Below are 18,687 nucleotides of genomic sequence, written 5' to 3' on the forward strand. Positions count from 1 at the left end.
GAAGGAGGAGAGAGAGGAGGAGGAGCGGGAGGAGTACGCTATAGAGAGTGTAGAGCGTGACACAGCTTGCAGCTTGTGGGAACAGAAAACAAAAACAAAGGTAAGAGAAATATTGATCAGAATAAAGAGATTGTTTCTCGCCAGCCCAATATGAAAACGCCATGCAGCCAGCTGACTTCTTCTTAATCCTGGCAACCATCAGGAATCCTGAATGTTGAGAGTGAATTTTGAGAGTTGGAATATCTATCTATAATACAAGGAATCTCTGTCTGTCTGTCTGTCTGTCTGTCTGTGTGTGTGTGAGTGTGTTCCTCAAATATCTCTGCGGATCAGGATCAGACTGACCTGATACTTTCAACATGGCTGCTGCGTGGTTCACTGGTGTGCAATAAGCATATGCTTGGACTGCAAAGATAGCGTGAATGAATTATTTCATAAATGCTTTACAAATTCTGCAAGCATTGTCCACCGGAGCCACCACAGTCACGTAGGCACCAGAGCCAACCACTGCACACCGTGGCCACGTGCGCACCAGAGCCAATCACTGCAGAGCTCAAGCCCACGACATACCTTAAAAAAACAAGCGGATTTATACCTGCAGCGGCGCGAGCTGGACCGGGATTTTGCCGGCGGTTCGGTTCCGGGGAATAGAGATCCGGGGAAAGCGCGGACAACAAAGTGGGATTGGAATCTGTGGATGTGTGTGTGTAGCTAGCGCTTGCCGTGCTAGCCGCTAGCTAGCGCTAGCTACACAGCCCACCGCCCGAATCGACGGAGCGGACGCACTGTTACGTCCAAAACCGGATTTAGGGTAAATAATGTCCAACACGCCTTTTCGCGAACATTGCTGTTACGTTTGCTTTATGTCTGATGCAGGAAGAAACAGTAAAAATGTGCTTTTGTCATGAAAGAGTCCAAGCAGCAAGTTTGGTTGTTGAGGAACAGGAAGATATGGGAGGGACATCGGCGGATGATTGACAGCAGCAGTGATGTGTTGGAGACAGCGACAGAGATAGCGAGTTTTGAGAGTTGAGAGATTTGTGACATATAGTGTGTGTGGAGTGTATAGTTAGTGTGTTATGTAGTGTTTGGTGTAGTGTGTTTAGTGAGTAGTGGAGTCGTGTTGTGAGGCAAACCAAGGAGGAGATGGCTGAATGTGGAACAGGCAGGAATGAGCTGAGCCCTGAGCCTGAGGCATTGCCTGCATTTAAATGTAAATAGCAACACATAGCTTTGTAAATTTCAAAAACTTATGCACCAATTTAGCAAACAACAATTTATATTTGCATTATAACTAATGCAATTGGTCCAGTAAACATATTTGTGGTTTTCACAGTAAAAAAACTAACTTTTTCTACTCTGATTTTATGTTATTTTAGGTCCATAGTGTTAATATAGTACCTTAAAATGAAAAAATAACTGTACAGTCACACATGTGAGGTTGTGCTAAAAATAATTACACCAAGTAAAGCAAGGTAAATAGTTTTTAAGGTGACATATAATGGTATAATCAAAAACAGCCAATTATATCCCTGATGTCCCACCTTCAAACACAGCCTCATTTGGCCATCCATGAAAAAGCTACTTAACCTCCCACTTTTCTATAGAAATACATGCTTCCTATGGGCAATGCACTAGTATGGTGTAATGAGATCTGACATGTACAATGGGGTCATGGACAGTTTTATGTCATCAGCAGCACCTTATAGTATTTTGAATTTTGAGAGTTGGAATATATGGTGTAATGAGATCTGACGTGTACAATGGGGTCGTGTAAAGTTTCATGTCATCAGCAGCTCCTTATAGTCTGATGTTATATGTACTGGGAGTTAGTGTAGAGACGCTAAGATTGGTGTAATATGGTCAAATTTTCTTGTACGTGTTAAGACTCTGGCTGCAGCATTCGGAACCATCTGAAGACTTTTAGTGCTCTCATGTGGAAGACCTGAAAATAAGGCATTGCAGTAATCCAGCCTAGACGAAACAAAGGCATGAATCAGGATCTCTGCATCCGCGGTGGACAGGAAGGACCTAATTTTAGTTATATTGCGCAGGTGGTAGAAGGCAATCTTGGCAATTTCTTTGATTTGATGATCAAAAGAGAGTGTAGAATCAAAAGTAACACCTACATTCTTGACGGTTGAGCTTTGAGAAATAACGCAGTTATCAAGAGTTAGTCACCTGATTAACATAGTGTCTCTGTCTGGCGGGAGCGATGAGCAGCATCTCAGTTTTTTCCGAGTTTAGGAGCAGCAAGTTTTCTGACATCCATTTCTTCACTGCATATAGGCATGTCTCTAGTTTCGTGATTTGAGATTTGTCATCAGGTTTGAAGGGCACATACAGCTGAGTGTTGTCTGCATAGCAGTGGAAATGTATTCCATGTCTCCGAATAATTTGGCCGATGTGAAATATCTAAGGAGAAGAGCAAAGGGCCCAGAACAGAGCCCTGGGGAACTCCATACTTCACAGCAGTAAAAATTGATGAAGTACCATTGTAGGAAACACATTGTGTTCTTTCGGACAGGTACGATTTTAGCCAGGCTAGGGCCAGGCCAGAGATGGTACTACTCCTTGGTTTACTGACGAAACCCGAGATCTCAAGCAGGCCTGCAGGACATCGTACCTGTCCGAAAGAACACAATGTGTTTCCTACAAAGGTTCCAGGAGATTATTATTGAGTAGGTAGCCTGAAAGTTGTTGGGACACGACTCTTTCTAAGACTTTAGTTTCTTCTTTTCTTAAGTAGAGGCTAAACCACAGCAGACTTAAAACTAGAAGGGACAACACAAGTCATGAGTGATGAGTTAACAATATTTAATATTGTAGGTCCCAGTGCTGGCCATAGTTCTTTAAACAGTTTTGCCGGAAAGGGGTCCAGGACGCAGGTAGTTGGTTTAGAGGATGAGACAATTTTCGACAGTATCTCAAGGGAGATATTTTCAAAAGTGTTTAGAGCTGAGACTAACTGAGAATCGGCAGCAGGATATTTTTTGACAAAGTTTTACGAGGAAGCCACAGATGATGAGTTAGTTTTAATTCTGATCTCATCAATTTTATTGCAAAAGAAATCTAAGGAATCATTTGCATTAAAGGGTGCACAGCTCACCGTCTATGGTTTTTGAGTAAGTTTAGCTGCAGTGTTAAAGAGAAATCTAGGATTGTGTTTATTATTTTTTATTAGGCTGGAGAAATTTGCTGTTCTAGCAGTATTTAGAGCACGCTTATAGTTTAGTACACTATCATGCCAGGCAAGAGAAAAAAACCCTCCAGTTTAGATTTACACCATGCACGTTCCATTGTTCTGCAGGCCTGCTTGAGATCTCGGGTTTCGTCAGTAAACCAAGGAGTAGATTTCTTTTGTCTTCTTGTCCTGGTAGAGACCGGTGCCACAGAATTGAGGAGCGAAACAAGTAACGGGTTCACATCATTCATGAGGCTTTCCACAGGTTTTGTCGCAGTCGCAAAAGGAGCCAGGTGATTGTGATTGCCGGGCTGATATGACGAGAAGTAAAAACATTTGTGTCATTGACATAGGAACAGGCAAATGACGCTACAAATGTAATGAGAAAGTGGTCCGACACAGCAGAGGAGACAGAAGCGACAGGCAGGGCTGACACATCAAGTCCATGGGAAATTATGAAATCCAGAGTGTTTGCACTGGAATGAGTGGGTTCATGGGCAAGCTGAATAAAGTTGGAAATATCAAGAAGTCTCAAAAAAGCTTTCCCTAGAGGGTCAGAGGGCTTATTTAAGTGCATGTTGAAATCTCCAATGATCAGGATTTTATCTGAACGAGTCATAAGATCTGCAATAAATTCACCACCTGATCTGCTGTCACAGATCCAGGCTCTTCTTGTGGACTTCTTCTGGGACAGACTGCACTGGGTGCCTCAGAGTGAGCTGTATCTGCTGAGAAATGAAGGAGGTCAGGGTCTGATCCATCTGAGCAGCAGGTGGGCTACCTTCAGGTTCCAGTTCTTGTGGTCCTGCTGATTTAGTGTGGAGGCCGCTGGCTGGCACCATTTTAAGTAGGTTAGGTGGACTTGGACTCAACAGATCTTTGTTTTAATGGATTTAAAGCAGCTGAACATAAAGGAATTACCTGTTTTCTATCGTGAGTGTTGAAGGTGTGGAGCTTTCTAAAGAAGAAGAGGCTGGGACACCACAGCTCAGTGTACTGGCTGCTCCAAGAACCAGTAGTCTGTGGACCCGTTTCAGTCCAGGCTGTCAGATGGGGTCCACTCTGCTGAGGTGGTTCTGTTTGTCTAATGTGGTGACTCTGGGACATGTGGTTCAGCTCACAGGTGCAAACATGGACAATGCTGCTCCTCTTCCAGATGCTTACAGGTGATATCAACTGGAGCTGTCTCTGTGTTGCTCAGCAGGAGAGTTACTGCTTTGTTACAGCAGTATTGTGACGGCTTTATTAAACCTGATGAGAACTATGTTTTCCCTTCAGTGAGCATTTCCCCAGACTTCAGGGACTGTACAGGGTTGCTATTAAAAAGTGGGAGAAACTCTGAATTGTCTTTTCTGGATGCAAACTGAATGGTAGAAGTAAAACTCCATGGAGAGCTCGCTGAAGCCTGAATGATGGTGTTGGAGCTGAATGGAGAGCTGTAAAAACCATCACTGACCTGCAGTTGAGGGTTTTACATGGTATCATTGCTGTGAATGTGTTTGTCTCTGTCATTAACTCTGATGTGAGTCCTGTCCGTCCATGTTGTCCTCATCCTGAGACTATATCTCATTGTTTCATAGTGTTGTCGACTGCTACCTCTGTTTGTGATGTTGGAACATGTTTTCAGACTATTTGGGGAGTTTTTTAGAAGCAGATGGTCATTCTGGGCTACAGGTCCTCTCAGAGAAATAAAGACAAATGGCAGCTTCTTAATTTCATCGTGTGGAGGACAAAGATGGCCGTGTATCTGAGCAGAAGAAACAGAACAGAGACAGTTGTGGATGATGATGCTGTTTTCATGTTTGTAAAAATGTTGAAAGCCGGTTTAAAAATAGATTTTAATTATTATAGAATGATGAAAGATGTGAAAAGTTTTCCAGTGTGTGGTGTTATAAACACGTGTTCTGTTGTGTTGTTGATGACGAGCTGTTCTTTGTACGTGACTGAGTTGATAGATTCTGTTAATCTTCACTTATCAACCATGTTGTTTTTTGATTGTGGTTTTATAAGTTATTTATAATATCTTTGATAAAGTATTGTTGAAAATCAAAATCCTCTCTGACTATCTTTATTGTGGTGTGTTGTCCTTACAGTCTACCAGGTGGAGGTGGATTCAGGGGCGAAATCTGTCAAGCTGCCCTGCAAAACCACAGTTCGCCTGCCGAAAGATGCCAAAGTGGAGTGGAGCGACAGAGACAACAATAAGGTCTATGTGTATCAGAACGGTTCTGACAAGCCTAAAGAAAGGGACAGTGATTACAGAGGTCGAACAGAGATGAAGAGAAATCTGCTGAAACCTGGAGACCTCAGTCTGACCCTGAAATACCCCACAGAGAGAGACAGTAACATCTACACCTGCACTGTCTACAACAGGGAGGAACACATCCTGATGGAGAAACAAGTGGAGCTGAAGGTCAAAGGTCAGTATTGTAGACACAGGTCAGAGGTCAGTACTGTAGATACAGGTTAGAGGTCAGACTGATATCAATTAGCTGATTGATTTCCAATCACAATTGACAGTATTGATCTGAATGTGATGTTTTTATTTGATCCTGAAGAAAGTTGAAGGAACGAGCTGAAAGAAACAACAAATCTTTTCATCACTTAGAACAAAGAAATGCAGCTTTAATAGTTTGTATCAGTTATTCCTTCTTTTGCCTGCTTTGTTCACTCTGTTTTGTTTTACACCTTTTAATCTATGGGAGACATAAGAATAGGCAGCTTGAATCTAAATGGAGCAAGGGATGATGGGAAAAGAGCGTTTTCTTTTCAAGCTGTGTTCTCTCAACAAGCTGGATGTTATTTTGGTAGCAGAGCCACACAGTACTGCTGATAACCAGACTGACTGGAGGACAGAGTGGACTGCTGAAACCTTCTTCAGTCACAAACCAGTAACAGTTGTGGGGCTGGACTTGTTGTTTCCAGAAACTTTCTTCCTCAGTCTGTAGAAACTGAAGAAGTTATTAGAGGCCGTCTGTTCAAAGTAGGGCTGCAGCTATCGAATCTTTTTGTAATCGATTAATCTTGCAATTTATTGATTGATTAATCGAGTAATCGGATGCATTTCTTTTTGCGTTTTTAAAAAACCAAAACAAATAATGCATAACAAAAATGATGTGGCTGTAAAATGATCAAGCATTTCTCAAAAAAACAGAGGTATTCATTGCAACTCCAACATCTGGCTCCAAAACTAAGCCCATTTATTAAGTGCCAGTGCCAATAATTAAACAATACAGTTAAATCAACTTAATGTAAAACATGTATAACATGTAAAACTGTGAATACAAACTTAAATAGTAAGGCCATTTGGCCTTGGTTTTGTTTTCTTCATACAACATTACAAAAAATGGATTACACCTTCTGCAAATTACACACCTGAGAACAAAGAATGAATATAAAATATCAAGCCAAACAGTTACACAATGTGTACAATTTATAAAAAATAAATGTAAATAAAACAATTATAAATAAATAAAATAAATACATTATAAATAAATTATAAATAAGACTTTTTCAGTCTTCAGTCCCCAAATCCATGATAACCACACTAATCCGCCAATCACAAGGAGGCAAATACACTGCGTGGGAAGACTAGGGTCCTACCTACCCACTGCGCAGAGAGACGTCCAAACGACGTCTTTTCCAAGTCATTTTTGCACGTCTAATTTTGGTCACCTCAAGGTGCAGACTGTTACTCCAGACGACATCTTTTTTTTGACGTACACTTAACCTCCATTTATGACATCCACAGTACCTCCGTACAGGAGCTATTTCTAGTCCAAATATGGCCTTTGTGGACGTCATTTCAATGTCAAATTAGAACTCATATTAGACATTGTTTTTATACTGTACTGCTTCTAGTTTATATGCATAAATGTAGTCCCATTTCAAAAGGTGGCATGCTGTTAAAAATAATAAATCACAATCCAATCTCCAGGATTCAGTTGAGAAATACTAGTTACTAGGCTACTACTTCTTAACAGCAGGCAGCATAACCCTCAATTAAGTTTGAAAAAAACAAAGTGGTAAAATACAATAAATAAAATGACACCTCTTTGGTCTGTACTACAAAAATAGGGTTAGTCCTGAGTGACTATGTACAAACATAAGAACAATTAAAATATAAAACAATTAAACACACACACATATTATATATATATATTTTATTTTTATTTTTTTTAAGTGTGAACACTGGGGTAAAATTAAAGGGCTTACCAGATTCATCTTGTGAAAATAAACAAAAATCTGGCTTTTTTTCCCACACATAAATGGTTAATTTTCAAACACACATTCCCTTTGTCTGTAGCCCACTGTCTCAGATCATCTTCAAGGCTGCTGATCACTTCGGCTTCATCATCATTTGGTTCATATTCAGAGTCAGTGGACAAACAGCCCACATCAGTGTCAAAATCAAAACCATGTGATGTCTCAGGAACGCTCTCACTTGTTAAACTGCGGGGTCCCAGGCACACTGCTACAACTCCCAGCCACAACATCAATATTAATGTCAATGCTCTGATGTCCATCTTTGCTGTCATAACGTAGAAGTTCATCCTTGTCTCTTAGGTGTTTTCGCCATTCTCTCATTTTCATAGCCATCTGTAGACACAGATGCAGTATAAGTCAGTTTAGTCTTACAATTTATTTGACTGGGTGTGTGCAAAGGAGCATGAGGTCACAATCTGTACCTTGTTTAGGTGGCTTCCAAAGGGCTGGACACCCCACTCCAGTTTCAAAAGAGGACCAAACACCACCTGACAAAAGGATAAGACTGATTTAGAAACACCCAACTAAAGCTTTACAATACTGAACTCAGTACTCCATTGCACTAAATTGTTATGCATTTGGCTGAGAACCCCCACGTGGTTGTGTCTGAAGCTCCCCCTCCTCCCGCCTGTATATTAGTATTTTGCTTTGTTTTTTTGTGCTGCTAGCCCCATTAGCTGTCCTGGATGTTAGCAAGTGCAGGCACGTCTCTGTCAGCAGCAGCACCGCAAAGAAAAATAACCACAGTCTGAGTGAAGCGCTGGAACTTCGGACCCATACAAGGCCGTCACCGACAATAAAGCCTTGACCGGTAACTTAACAAGTATGATGGCCGTAGCTTTATGCTAACTTCGATGAGCGGTAGCGGTTAACATCCGCTGATAACACCTGCTTCCCAGCTCACCACAATGGCCCTCCTGCTCGTTAACACTGGAGGCTCCTGTTGCTGACGATGGTCGGGTAACAGCCCACGGCTCAAGCGTGTCACTCTATGTATTTATTTTTTGCCGGCTTCGTTGTAAACAAAGTTGGTTGTGTTCAAAAGCTAACGTTAGCAGATGTAATGCTAATTATAGCGACAATAGGTATGAAGTAGATTAACACAACAAAGCTAAAGCTGCAAACGCTATAAATGCATTAATGAACATAAATTAACTTATGGGTCTATGAGCTGACAGAACTTACCTGCAATTTAGTGGACGCTCATTTTCGGACTGCTGTAAGTTGTTAACGGTCATGGTGCACAGAGCCGAGCGGCCAATTGCTTCAAACGAAGACAAACACCTTGGCCAATGGGAGTGGCTATTAGGATGTACGTTGTAATGACGCAATGCCTCAGCCAATCAAAATGGCGTTGACTGTATGAATATATATATTTTGTATTAAACAGAATTACACTGTTTTAGAAAAGAAAAACAGGAAAATGTAAACAAACAAAAACATTACTTTTATTCAAAAATAATGTTTAATCGCAAAATAACCATGTCCATACTACTAGTAATACTCCTATGATAATAATAATAATAATAATAATAGTAATAATAATAATAACAGTAAATAAATGAATTACTTACATCATGTCAATTCCCTGCACCTGTCTTAGACGTCCAAAAAAAGTGACCTAGCCCGACGTTCAAATGTTCAACCGCATATTGACGTCCAAGAGGGGTCATGATTAGATGTCCAAATTGTGGACCTAGTTTGCACGTCGTGAAGAGGTCCAGAATTGGTCTTGGACTGACGGACGCAATATAGACATGATCTGCACATCCATAAGACGTCTAATGTTTAGTGGGTACTCCACATTATACGTGTCCTCCTGGAACCGAAACTTATCCTGAACTGTCAGGAATCATTTCAAAGTGACACAGACACATTGGATTAGCCAGTGGAGGGGGTGTAATGCACTCAAACAGAGTTTATAATCACAAAACAGCCAATGTAGCACGTAATTCATGATCATGTCTGTATAAAGTGATGTTTATTTTTGCTCTTCTTCTGCGGTTGTTTCAGTGAGTTTTCTGGCGCAGAGTGATGACACGTGTACCGTTGAAATTTGTAGAGTCCCAGCTGTCATATGACATGCTGTATGTAGCATTAGCATGAAGTAGCGTAATCGCTAACACCGATTTTTCGGACATGCACCATTAGCGTGTTTTTTCTACGTGCTCCTTTAGTTGCTTGGTGTCGGAATTAAGTTTCGAATAAGTGAAAATGATTTTCATGAGCGTTTAGCCGAGCTTCTTTAAGTTAAGTTGGTGTGCTGCATTAATATGTTGCTACATGGTTAGCATGCTCTTATAGGGTAAATAATGCAACATGCGCAGCTCAGGTTGAAGCCAACTAGCTAGCAGCTAGCTAGCAGCGCCGTTGTTCCACTGTCTGGGGAGAAACCTGACCGTGGATTAGGCTATTAAACTACCGCTGAACGCGGTGCCAGTTTCCACTGTGTAGTGGGCTGCCGCTACTCGGCCCCCGTTCTCACAACAGCTGTTCTGATATCAACAAACACACGTGGCTAATAATCTCAAATAAATCTGAGTTTGGTAATGTGCGTGCATTTGTTAAATAATTAGCCACGTGTGTGTTTGTTGATATTAGAACAGCTGTAGTGAGAGCAGGGCCGGGTAGCGGCAGCCCACTACACAGTGGAAACTGGCACCGTGTTCAGCGGTAGTTTAATAGCCCAATCCACAGTCAGGGTTCTCCCCAGACGGTGGAACAATGGTGCTGTTAGCTAGCTGCTATCTAGCGAGTGTTTGTGGGCTGCCGAGGTCTTCTCCGTCTGTCTAATCAGTGTGCGTGCAGCAGCAGGGCATTATAATTCATTACTTGTGTTGTTGTTGTTGTGAATGTACGGCAGGCTGTAGCCGACGCTATATAGCGCAATTCATTACTTATGAGAAACGTTTCTAGAGCGACAGGCTTGCCTCCAAGCAGCACAGCACAAGGGAATGCGGAAGACGTAGCTGGTGCTGGAGCCAGGTCAAGTCAACCAATAGATGCTCTTCTCTCATCCACCAGCGTAGGCCCCGCCCATCAAGTGCAGTTGAATTTGCAGACAAAACTTGGTGACTCGCAAGCAAAGAGGGCTGATTTGCAAGCAAAAGTTTTTTAACTTGAAAGTAAAGAGGACTGATTTATAAGCAAAATATTTGTATGTTTTTACTTACAAACATTAGTTTTGATTGAAGTTGAAGAAATATGTTCTCTCATATTTTTTTTTTCAATTGCAACCTGTTCTGTTTCGATCTCAAAAAAAAAAAATTCATTGCCAATTACTCTTTTTTGCTCTCAAATCTCTTTTTTGGTTTTAAATCTATTCTATTTGATTGAATAATAAAGGAACAAAATTCTCGCTATATAGCGCTATATAGCGCAATTCATTACTCATGAGAAGCGTTTCAAGAGCGACAGGCAGACTCCAAGCAGCACAGCACAAGGGAATGCGGAAGATGTAGCTGGTGCTGGAGCCAGGTCAAGTCAACCAATAGAAACTCTTCTCTCATCCACCAGCGTAGGCTCCGCCCATCAAGTGCAGTTGAATTTGCAAGCAAAACTTTAGATGTTGCAAGCAAAAGGGAATGATTCGCAGACAAAACTTTGTGACTCGTAAGCAAAGAGGACTAATTTACAAGCAAAAGTTTTTAACTTGAAAGCAAAGAGGACTGATTTATAAGCAAAATATTTTTTTTTTCAGTTGCATCCTGTTCTGTTTCGATCTAAAAAAAAATGTAATTGCCACTTACTCTTTTTTGCTCTCAAATCTCTTTTTTGGTTTCAAATCTATTCTATGTGATTGAATAATAAAGGAACAAAATTCTCTCCATAGGGTTAAGAGAGTAGAAAAGTGAAGCAAACGTGCACTGACCTGCAGTGGCGGCTTTTTACATGGTATCATTGCTGTGAATGTGTTTGTCTTTGTCATCAACTCTGATGTGAGTCATGTTGGCTGTGGCTCAGTGGGTAGAGCGGATCGTCTAGTTATCGGAAGGTCACCAGTTCGAATCCCGGCCCCCCCTAGTTGCATGTCGAAGTGTCCTTGAGCAAGATACTGAGCGCCTGGTACTGGCGCCTTACATAGCAGCCTCTGTCATCAATGTATGAATATGTGTGTGAATGTGGCATGTATTGTACAGCACTTTGAGCTGTTGTTGGACTGGAAAAGAGCTTTAAAAATGCAGACCATTTACCATGTAAATGTGCATTTTGTCCTCATCCTGAGACTGTTTCTCATTGTTTCATGGAGTATTGTCGACTGCTGTTTGTGATGTTGGAGCATGGTTTTAGATTATTTGGGGAGTTTTTTTCGAACCAGATGTTCATTCTGGGCTACAGGTCCTCTCAGAGAAATAAAGACAAATGGCAGCCTCTTAATTTCATAGTGTGGAGGACAAAGATGTTCGTGTATCTGAGCAGAAGAAACAGAACAGAGACAGCTGCGGATGATGATGCTGTTTTACTGTTTGTAAAAATTTTGAAAGTCTTTTTAAAAATAGATTGTAATTATTATAGAATGATGAAAAATGTGAAATGTTTTCCTGTGTGTGCTGTTATAAACATGTGTTCTATTGTGTTGTTGATAGGAATGGGCAATATTTTACCATTTGCGATATACCGTCAAAAAATTTCCCCACGGTAAGAATTTGTCATCTCACGGTAATAATGAAAAATTCCGGTTGATGGCGTTTTTTTTCAACTTTATTGTATTCAGATTTACTCTCGTTTGATGATTTTGTATGCGACCACGCACTCACAGCCCAACTCACGTGACAGGCACCTGCCACCTGCCTGCAGACCTGATCTCCTGGCTCACGTGAAGAACAATAACAAACATGGCGGAAGGCGGAGCTGAGAGTGAGGAGTTTGTTGCTAAACAAGGCTCCAGCTCGATTATTTGTAACTGGTTTGGTTACGATAAGTCTGACGTGGAGCAAAACTCTGTTATATGCAGAGTTTGTAAAAAAACGGTGATTGCAAAGGGTGGTAACACCACCAATTTGTTCCACCACCTCAAACACCAGCACAAACCAGAATATGACTAGAGCCAGAAAATGCGCACGGATGCAACAAAAGCGACAGCGTCAACTTCAGCCAAAGCCTCCGGTAAGAAAACTCTTAGCCAGACAAAAATTGGCGATGCATTTGCTCATTCCATACCATATGATAAGCAAAGCAAACGATGGAAAGAATTAACGGAGGCAGTGGTGTTTTGCCTGGCTAAAGACATTTTGCCACTCCAAATTGGAGAAGGAAGGATTCAGGCGAATAATCCATAAATTGATTTTATAGTGATATAGTGATTTTATAAGCTTACTGCCACTGTTTGTGCCTTAGAGTTTGAATAAATGTTGAATCTGTTCTCACATTTCAAACTTATTTGATTTGAGTCATTACAGTTTCACAGTACAAGTGAATTGGTATTTCTTATCATCACTTTTATCGTTACCGGGATAAATGCCAGAAATAATCGTGATACATTTTTTAGTCCATATCGCCCATCACTAGTTGTTGATGACAAGCTGTTCTTTGGATGTGACTGACATGATTTAGATTCTGTTAATCTTCGCTTATTGACCGTGTTGTTTTTTGATTGTGGTTTTGTAAGTTATTTATAATATCTTAAATCTTTGATAAAGTATTGTTGAAAATCAAAATCCTCTCTGACTGTCTCTATTGTGGTTGGTTGTCCTTCCAGTCTCCCAGGTGGAGGTGGATTCAGAGGTGGAGTCTGTCCAGCTGCCCTGCAAAACCACACTTCGCCTGCCTAAAGACGCTAAAGTGGAGTGGAGCGATAGAGACAACAATAAGCTACATGTGTATCAGAACGGTTCTGACAAGCCTGAAGAACAGCACATATATTACAGAGGTCAAACAGGGATGAAGAGAAACCTGCTGAAACATGGAGACCTCAGTCTGACCTTGAAATACCCCACAAACCGGGACAGTAACACCTACACCTGCACTGTCTACAACAGGGAGGGACACATCCTGATCAAGGAACAAGTCAAGCTGAGGGTCAGAGGTCAGTACTGTAGATACAGGTCAGAGGTCAGACTGACATCAATCAGCTGATTGATTTCCAATCACAGTTGACAGTATTGATCTGAATGTGATGATTTTATTTGATCCAGAAGAAAGTTGAAGGAACGAGCTGAAAGAAACAACAAATCTTTTCATCTCTTAGAACAAAGAAATGCAGCTTTAATAGTTTGTATCAGTTATTCCTTCTTTTGCCTGCTTTGTTCACTCTCTTCTGTGTTACACCTTTTTTCTATGCTATGGGAGACATAAGAATAGGCAGCTTGAATCTAAATAGAGCAAGGGATGATGGGAAAAGAGCGTCTCTTTTCAAGCCCGGTTCTCTCAATAAGCTGGATGTTATTTTGGTACCAGAGACACACAGTACAGTGTGCTGATAACCAGACTGACTGGAGGACAGAGTGGACTGCTGAAACCTTCTTCAGTCACAAACCAGTAACAGTTGTGGGGCTGGACTTGTTGTTTCCACAAACTGTCTTCCTCAGTTTGTAGAAACTGAAGAAGTTAATAGAGGCCGTCTGTTAAAAGTAAAAGCAGCGTGTGAAGACATAAAGATGGTGTTTATTAATATTGATGCTCCGGCTGTGGGAGTGGAGAGAGTTGTTTTTCTAGATGTTTTTTTAATGTATAAATCTTTTTATTGGAGGATCAAGGATGTTATAATAAGGGCTGGGCGATATGGCTGAAAAATGTATCACGATATAAGTGTTTCACATTGGTCGATATCGATAATTATTGATTTTTTTTTTACCCATCTGAAATAAGTAAAATTTGAAAAATAACCCTTTAAATTGTGACTACAGGTGAGATTTTTGGAGAAAAAATATCATTTTCAAGACAAAATAGTGTATAAGCTGACATTGCTGCTTGACAATATGTTAATGGGATAGCTGGTGTTTTTTGAAGTGGGGTCATATAAAGTACACATCTGTAGTCGCTCTGTTCCCTACCGTAATCACCGAACAGCGCAGCATCAGTTTGGAGGAGCAGAGAGCTGCTCTAGCTCAGACGCTCAGCTTTATACTGCAGTGAGCACAGTCCGGTGCAAAGCGAATTTTAACCACCTAAAACGAGGCCCACCTTAAAAAAATCTATATTATTGCAAGTGTACGTTTTATAGAGAAAATTCACACTGCTTTACATCTCCGTCAGACCGCCCTTTCTTTTGGCACTAGTGTTGTGTCATTCGCAAACGTGTCATTCAAACAACACATTTTTTGAGTGAACGAAGTGGACAAAATCACTTCAAGAACTGATTTGTTCCTTTCTCAGTTCACTTGAGCTCAGCCGCGAGCATGCCAGCATCTGTGTGAGAGGAACTGCCGTGACTCACACAGAGAACTGTGAGGATGTAATTCACGTTCGCGCTGTGAGTCGTTCATGATTCGTGAACCTACTGCATACAGAGAACTGTCGCTGAGGACATGATTCTCTTTCACGTACTGTGCTGAAAGTGGCGCTGTGTCACTCACCCACTCACACAGGGCAGAGGAGTTGATTCACGTTCAGTAACTGTAACTGCTGAAACTAGCGCTGTGTTGCTAACATCCGTGTAGCATCATGTTAAGTGATTATACTGTGCACAGAGGACACTTTCACCGTGTAATAATTTTAGTGCATGTATACCACTCAAAGCAACGCTGCGTCTCCCGCAAATTTTTGTGTACTATAGTCCGTGAACGCACCGTCCCTCAGTAAGTGAACGGGAACCTCAGGGCTGATTAATAAACTGAATGACAGATTGTTTGGCTGCTTATCAGTTCAGGGAGTTGGAGAGCACTGAACGATTCAGTGAACAAATCTTTTGAACGAATCATTTTAATCAACGGATTCTAGAGATTCAGTACAGTAAAAGGAACTGTCATTCCCATCACTATTTGGCACTACATTCTCTCAACCGTAGAACCTCCGTATCCCTACGCCTTAGCGCAATGGCCCAGTTATGCTAATGCGTAGGGATACGGAGGTTCTACGTTCTGTGTCTGTGTCAGAAATTAAGTTTCGTTTTCATCGAAAGTAAACAGTTGCGTAAACCTCTCGTCCAGCAACTGGGCCTCACACTGTATTTCACCGCTCGCAGATCAGCTGTTTCTGACGGAGTTCAGCGAAATTATCGAACGTTCTATTGAACGTATTTTCTATTGATATTGATCACATGTCTATCGCGATAGATACCGTTATCGCTTTATCGCCCAGCCCTAGTTACAATTTACAGGAAGTGAAACAGTTCTCCAGTTTCATTTAATCTTAAACAGAAAAACAAACGCTTATACAAACCCCTCAAGAGAGAAAAGAGAACATTGTTTAGTAATACCCCCCTCCCGACACAGTTGTTCCACCCTTCCCACCCCCCATATTTTGACAATATTCTGGGAAAATATTTTTTTTCCATTTTGCTTGTTACACAGTTCTTCAAAACAGTTTAAGGTTCTACACACTGAAAACAAGCACACAACTGTGTGCCCACATTTCGACACCAGTTGGTTAACAAGGCTTTAAACTCAGTTTCACAGTTGTCAGTCAAGCTACTCAGTTCCCACCACACTGAGATAATTGACCATTGATTTGAATAAACATACATAGAAAAAATTAAAAACGAAACAGAGAGAGAAAGTAGAATTAGAATATGAAATAAAAAGGTGTTTCGTACTTCAGGCAATACTTTAAGATTCTCAAAATATGTCACAAAGGCTTGCTATTTTAAGTAAAATTTCTAGACTGACCCTTTCAACATGAATTTAACTTTTTCTAGTTTAAGAAAAAATAATGGTGCATGGTGCTGTGGCCAGGGTGAGACTGCCTGCAGGAGTTTACAGTCTCCGAAAGAGTGGTGCATCAGACATCAGCTAGCCACCTCCGCAGCTCCAATGGTGTTTCCGCGGCACATCACCCTCCAGCTCTACTGATGAGAAAACGCTGACAGACAGTGGGAGATTTACTGCAACAAGGGGAATACACAGGAGATCTTAAAGGACAAGAGACACAAGATGGTATGGAAAATCAAAACTTAAAACGCTAGACACAACACAAAGACGTGAACCTGGAGTCATGACAGTAATGTTACTTACAATGTATGCTATCTGATTGACTGGTGTGTCTCTCCCTGCCACCAAGTTAGAATGTGATTGAGCATGAACAGCAGGCTGAACTTTTGACTGGGGGATACTGTTAGGGTTCTTTTTCAGTGCCAGCTGAAATAGCCTGGTCAGAGTTCAAATGTTTCTCAATGTCATTTTAAGTGGAGAACCAATAATTATTGGTTTTATTCTAACAGCTTTCTAGACATCAGCAAAATGCAACAACAAATACAACTGTTTTGTGCATTTGTACAGTAGCCCTTAAGCCTTGTATGCCTGTGGCTGGAAACAAATCGCAATTTGTTCCTTGTTAGATCCTTATGTTGGCCAATTTTGCTGGCCATTATTCATGTGTGTGTATATATAGCTTGATCAGGCTATAATGAAAACAACTGTTTCCAATTTATGTCTGTGTATTCCTGATACACAAGGAATGAGCTCATAGTGATCACTACGAGCTGAGCTGAACACCTCCCAAGTCCTCTCAGCACAGTACGAAGTGTTGTCTGTATATTGTGCTACAGTTGTATAGTGTAAGCATCTTTGTTATTTTACTTGCAGGAATTAGAAAAAATGTTAGATATACTGGATATTATTTGATCTTTTCCGCCATTACCAGCATTTCAAATATTGTGGAGATGTGTGGTTTAGGTGCCCTAAATACCCCTATATTTTCTATTGAGACATTGCTACCCTAAAATGATCACATAACCATCCTGGCCACCCCACAGAAAATTTCCTTGCTCCACTACTGACCTGCAGTGAAGGGTTTTACATGGTATCATTGCTGTGAATATGTTTGTCTCTGTCATTAACTCTGATGTGAGTCTTGTCTGTCCATTTTGTCCTCATCCTAAGACTGTGTCTCATTGTTTCATGGAGTGTTGTCGACTGCTGCCTCTGTTTGTGATGTTGGAACATGTTTTCAGACTATTTGGGGAGTTTTTTTCCAAGCAGAAGTTCATTGTGGGCTTCAGGTCCTCTCAGAGAAATAAAGACACATGGCAGCTTCTTAGTTTCATTGTGTGGAGGACAAAGATGGCCGTGTATCTGAGCAGAAGAAACAGAACAGAGACATCTGTGGATGATGATGCAGTTTTCATGTTTGTAAAAATGCTGAAAGCCCATTTAAAAATTGATTTGTTATTATAGAATGATGAAAGATGTGAAAAGTTTTCCAGTGTGTGATGTTATAAACATGTGTTCTGTTGTGTTGTTGATGACGAGCTGTTCTTTGGATGTGACTGAGATGATTTAGATTCTGTGAAACTTCATTTATTGACCATGTTGTTTTTTGATTGTCATTTTATAATATATTTATTATATCAAATCTTTAACTAAGTACTGTTGAAATTTAAAATTCTCTGTCTCTCTGTTGTTGTGGTTTGTAGTCTTTCCAGTCTACCAGGTGGAGGTGGATTCAGGGGTGGGGTCTGTCCAGCTGCACTGCAAAACCACAGTTCACCTGCCTGAAGACGCTAAAGTGGAGTGGAGGGACAGATATAACAGGAAGGTCCATGTGTATCAGAACGGTTCTGACCAGCCTCAACAACAGGACAGTGGTTACAGAGGTCGAACAGAGATGCAGAGATTCCTGCTGGAACCTGGAGACCTCAGTCTGACCCTGAAATACCCCACAGACTGGGACAGTGACATCTACACCTGCACCGTCTACAACACGGAGGGACGCATCGTGATGGAGAAACAGGTGGAGCTGAAGGTCAAAGGTCAGTACTGTAGATACAGGTCAGTACTGTTGATACAGGTCAGTACTATAGATACGGGTCAGGTCAGTACTCTCTCTCTGTCTCTCTCTCTCTCAGTGATAGTGGATGTGCATAGTAGGTTTATTACTGCAGTAGCATTTTATGCTATAGTTTTAGGGGATCATATTGACCGGCCTTGGCTGGAGACAGACACGGGTCAAAATTTGTCCGACTATGAATTGTTCTGTGGAGGATTGCAGTTCAGCAATCGGAAAAATACTTGGTTATGACGGTATGATGTCCAAATCTATGATGAACAATGGAGTTGTTATTTTTATTGACTGTATTGATAAAGTAAGCATGGTTGTTGAACAAGGTGTAGTGATCCAGGACACCTTTGTTCAGGTGGTAC

At 41.1% G+C, this 18,687-nt stretch overlaps 2 protein-coding genes across 9 annotated transcripts in view; one reads left to right on the top strand and one right to left on the bottom strand.

The window, feature by feature from the left end:
* The window catches only part of LOC115590038 (Fc receptor-like protein 5), a 435,016-nt gene that overhangs the window by 86,714 nt on the left and 329,615 nt on the right, over positions 1 to 18,687 (bottom strand). The gene's annotated exons all lie outside the window — the stretch shown is intronic.
* Positions 1 to 18,687, top strand: part of LOC115589946 (muscle M-line assembly protein unc-89-like) — a 50,001-nt gene that overhangs the window by 22,283 nt on the left and 9,031 nt on the right. For 4 of the 6 annotated variants that reach the window (XM_030431128.1, XM_030431131.1, XM_030431129.1 and 1 more), the window contains 3 exons: positions 5,278 to 5,604; positions 13,149 to 13,475; positions 17,961 to 18,296. In XM_030431128.1, the coding sequence (XP_030286988.1) occupies positions 5,278 to 5,604; positions 13,149 to 13,475; positions 17,961 to 18,296 (990 nt within the window). The remainder of the gene's footprint in view (positions 1 to 5,277; positions 5,605 to 13,148; positions 13,476 to 17,960; positions 18,297 to 18,687) is intronic. The other 2 variants (XM_030431132.1, XM_030431133.1) reach the window with 2 other exon arrangements.

Source organism: Sparus aurata, chromosome 10 (genome assembly GCF_900880675.1).
Source record: "Sparus aurata chromosome 10, fSpaAur1.1, whole genome shotgun sequence".
Classification (NCBI taxonomy): domain Eukaryota; kingdom Metazoa; phylum Chordata; class Actinopteri; order Spariformes; family Sparidae; genus Sparus; species Sparus aurata.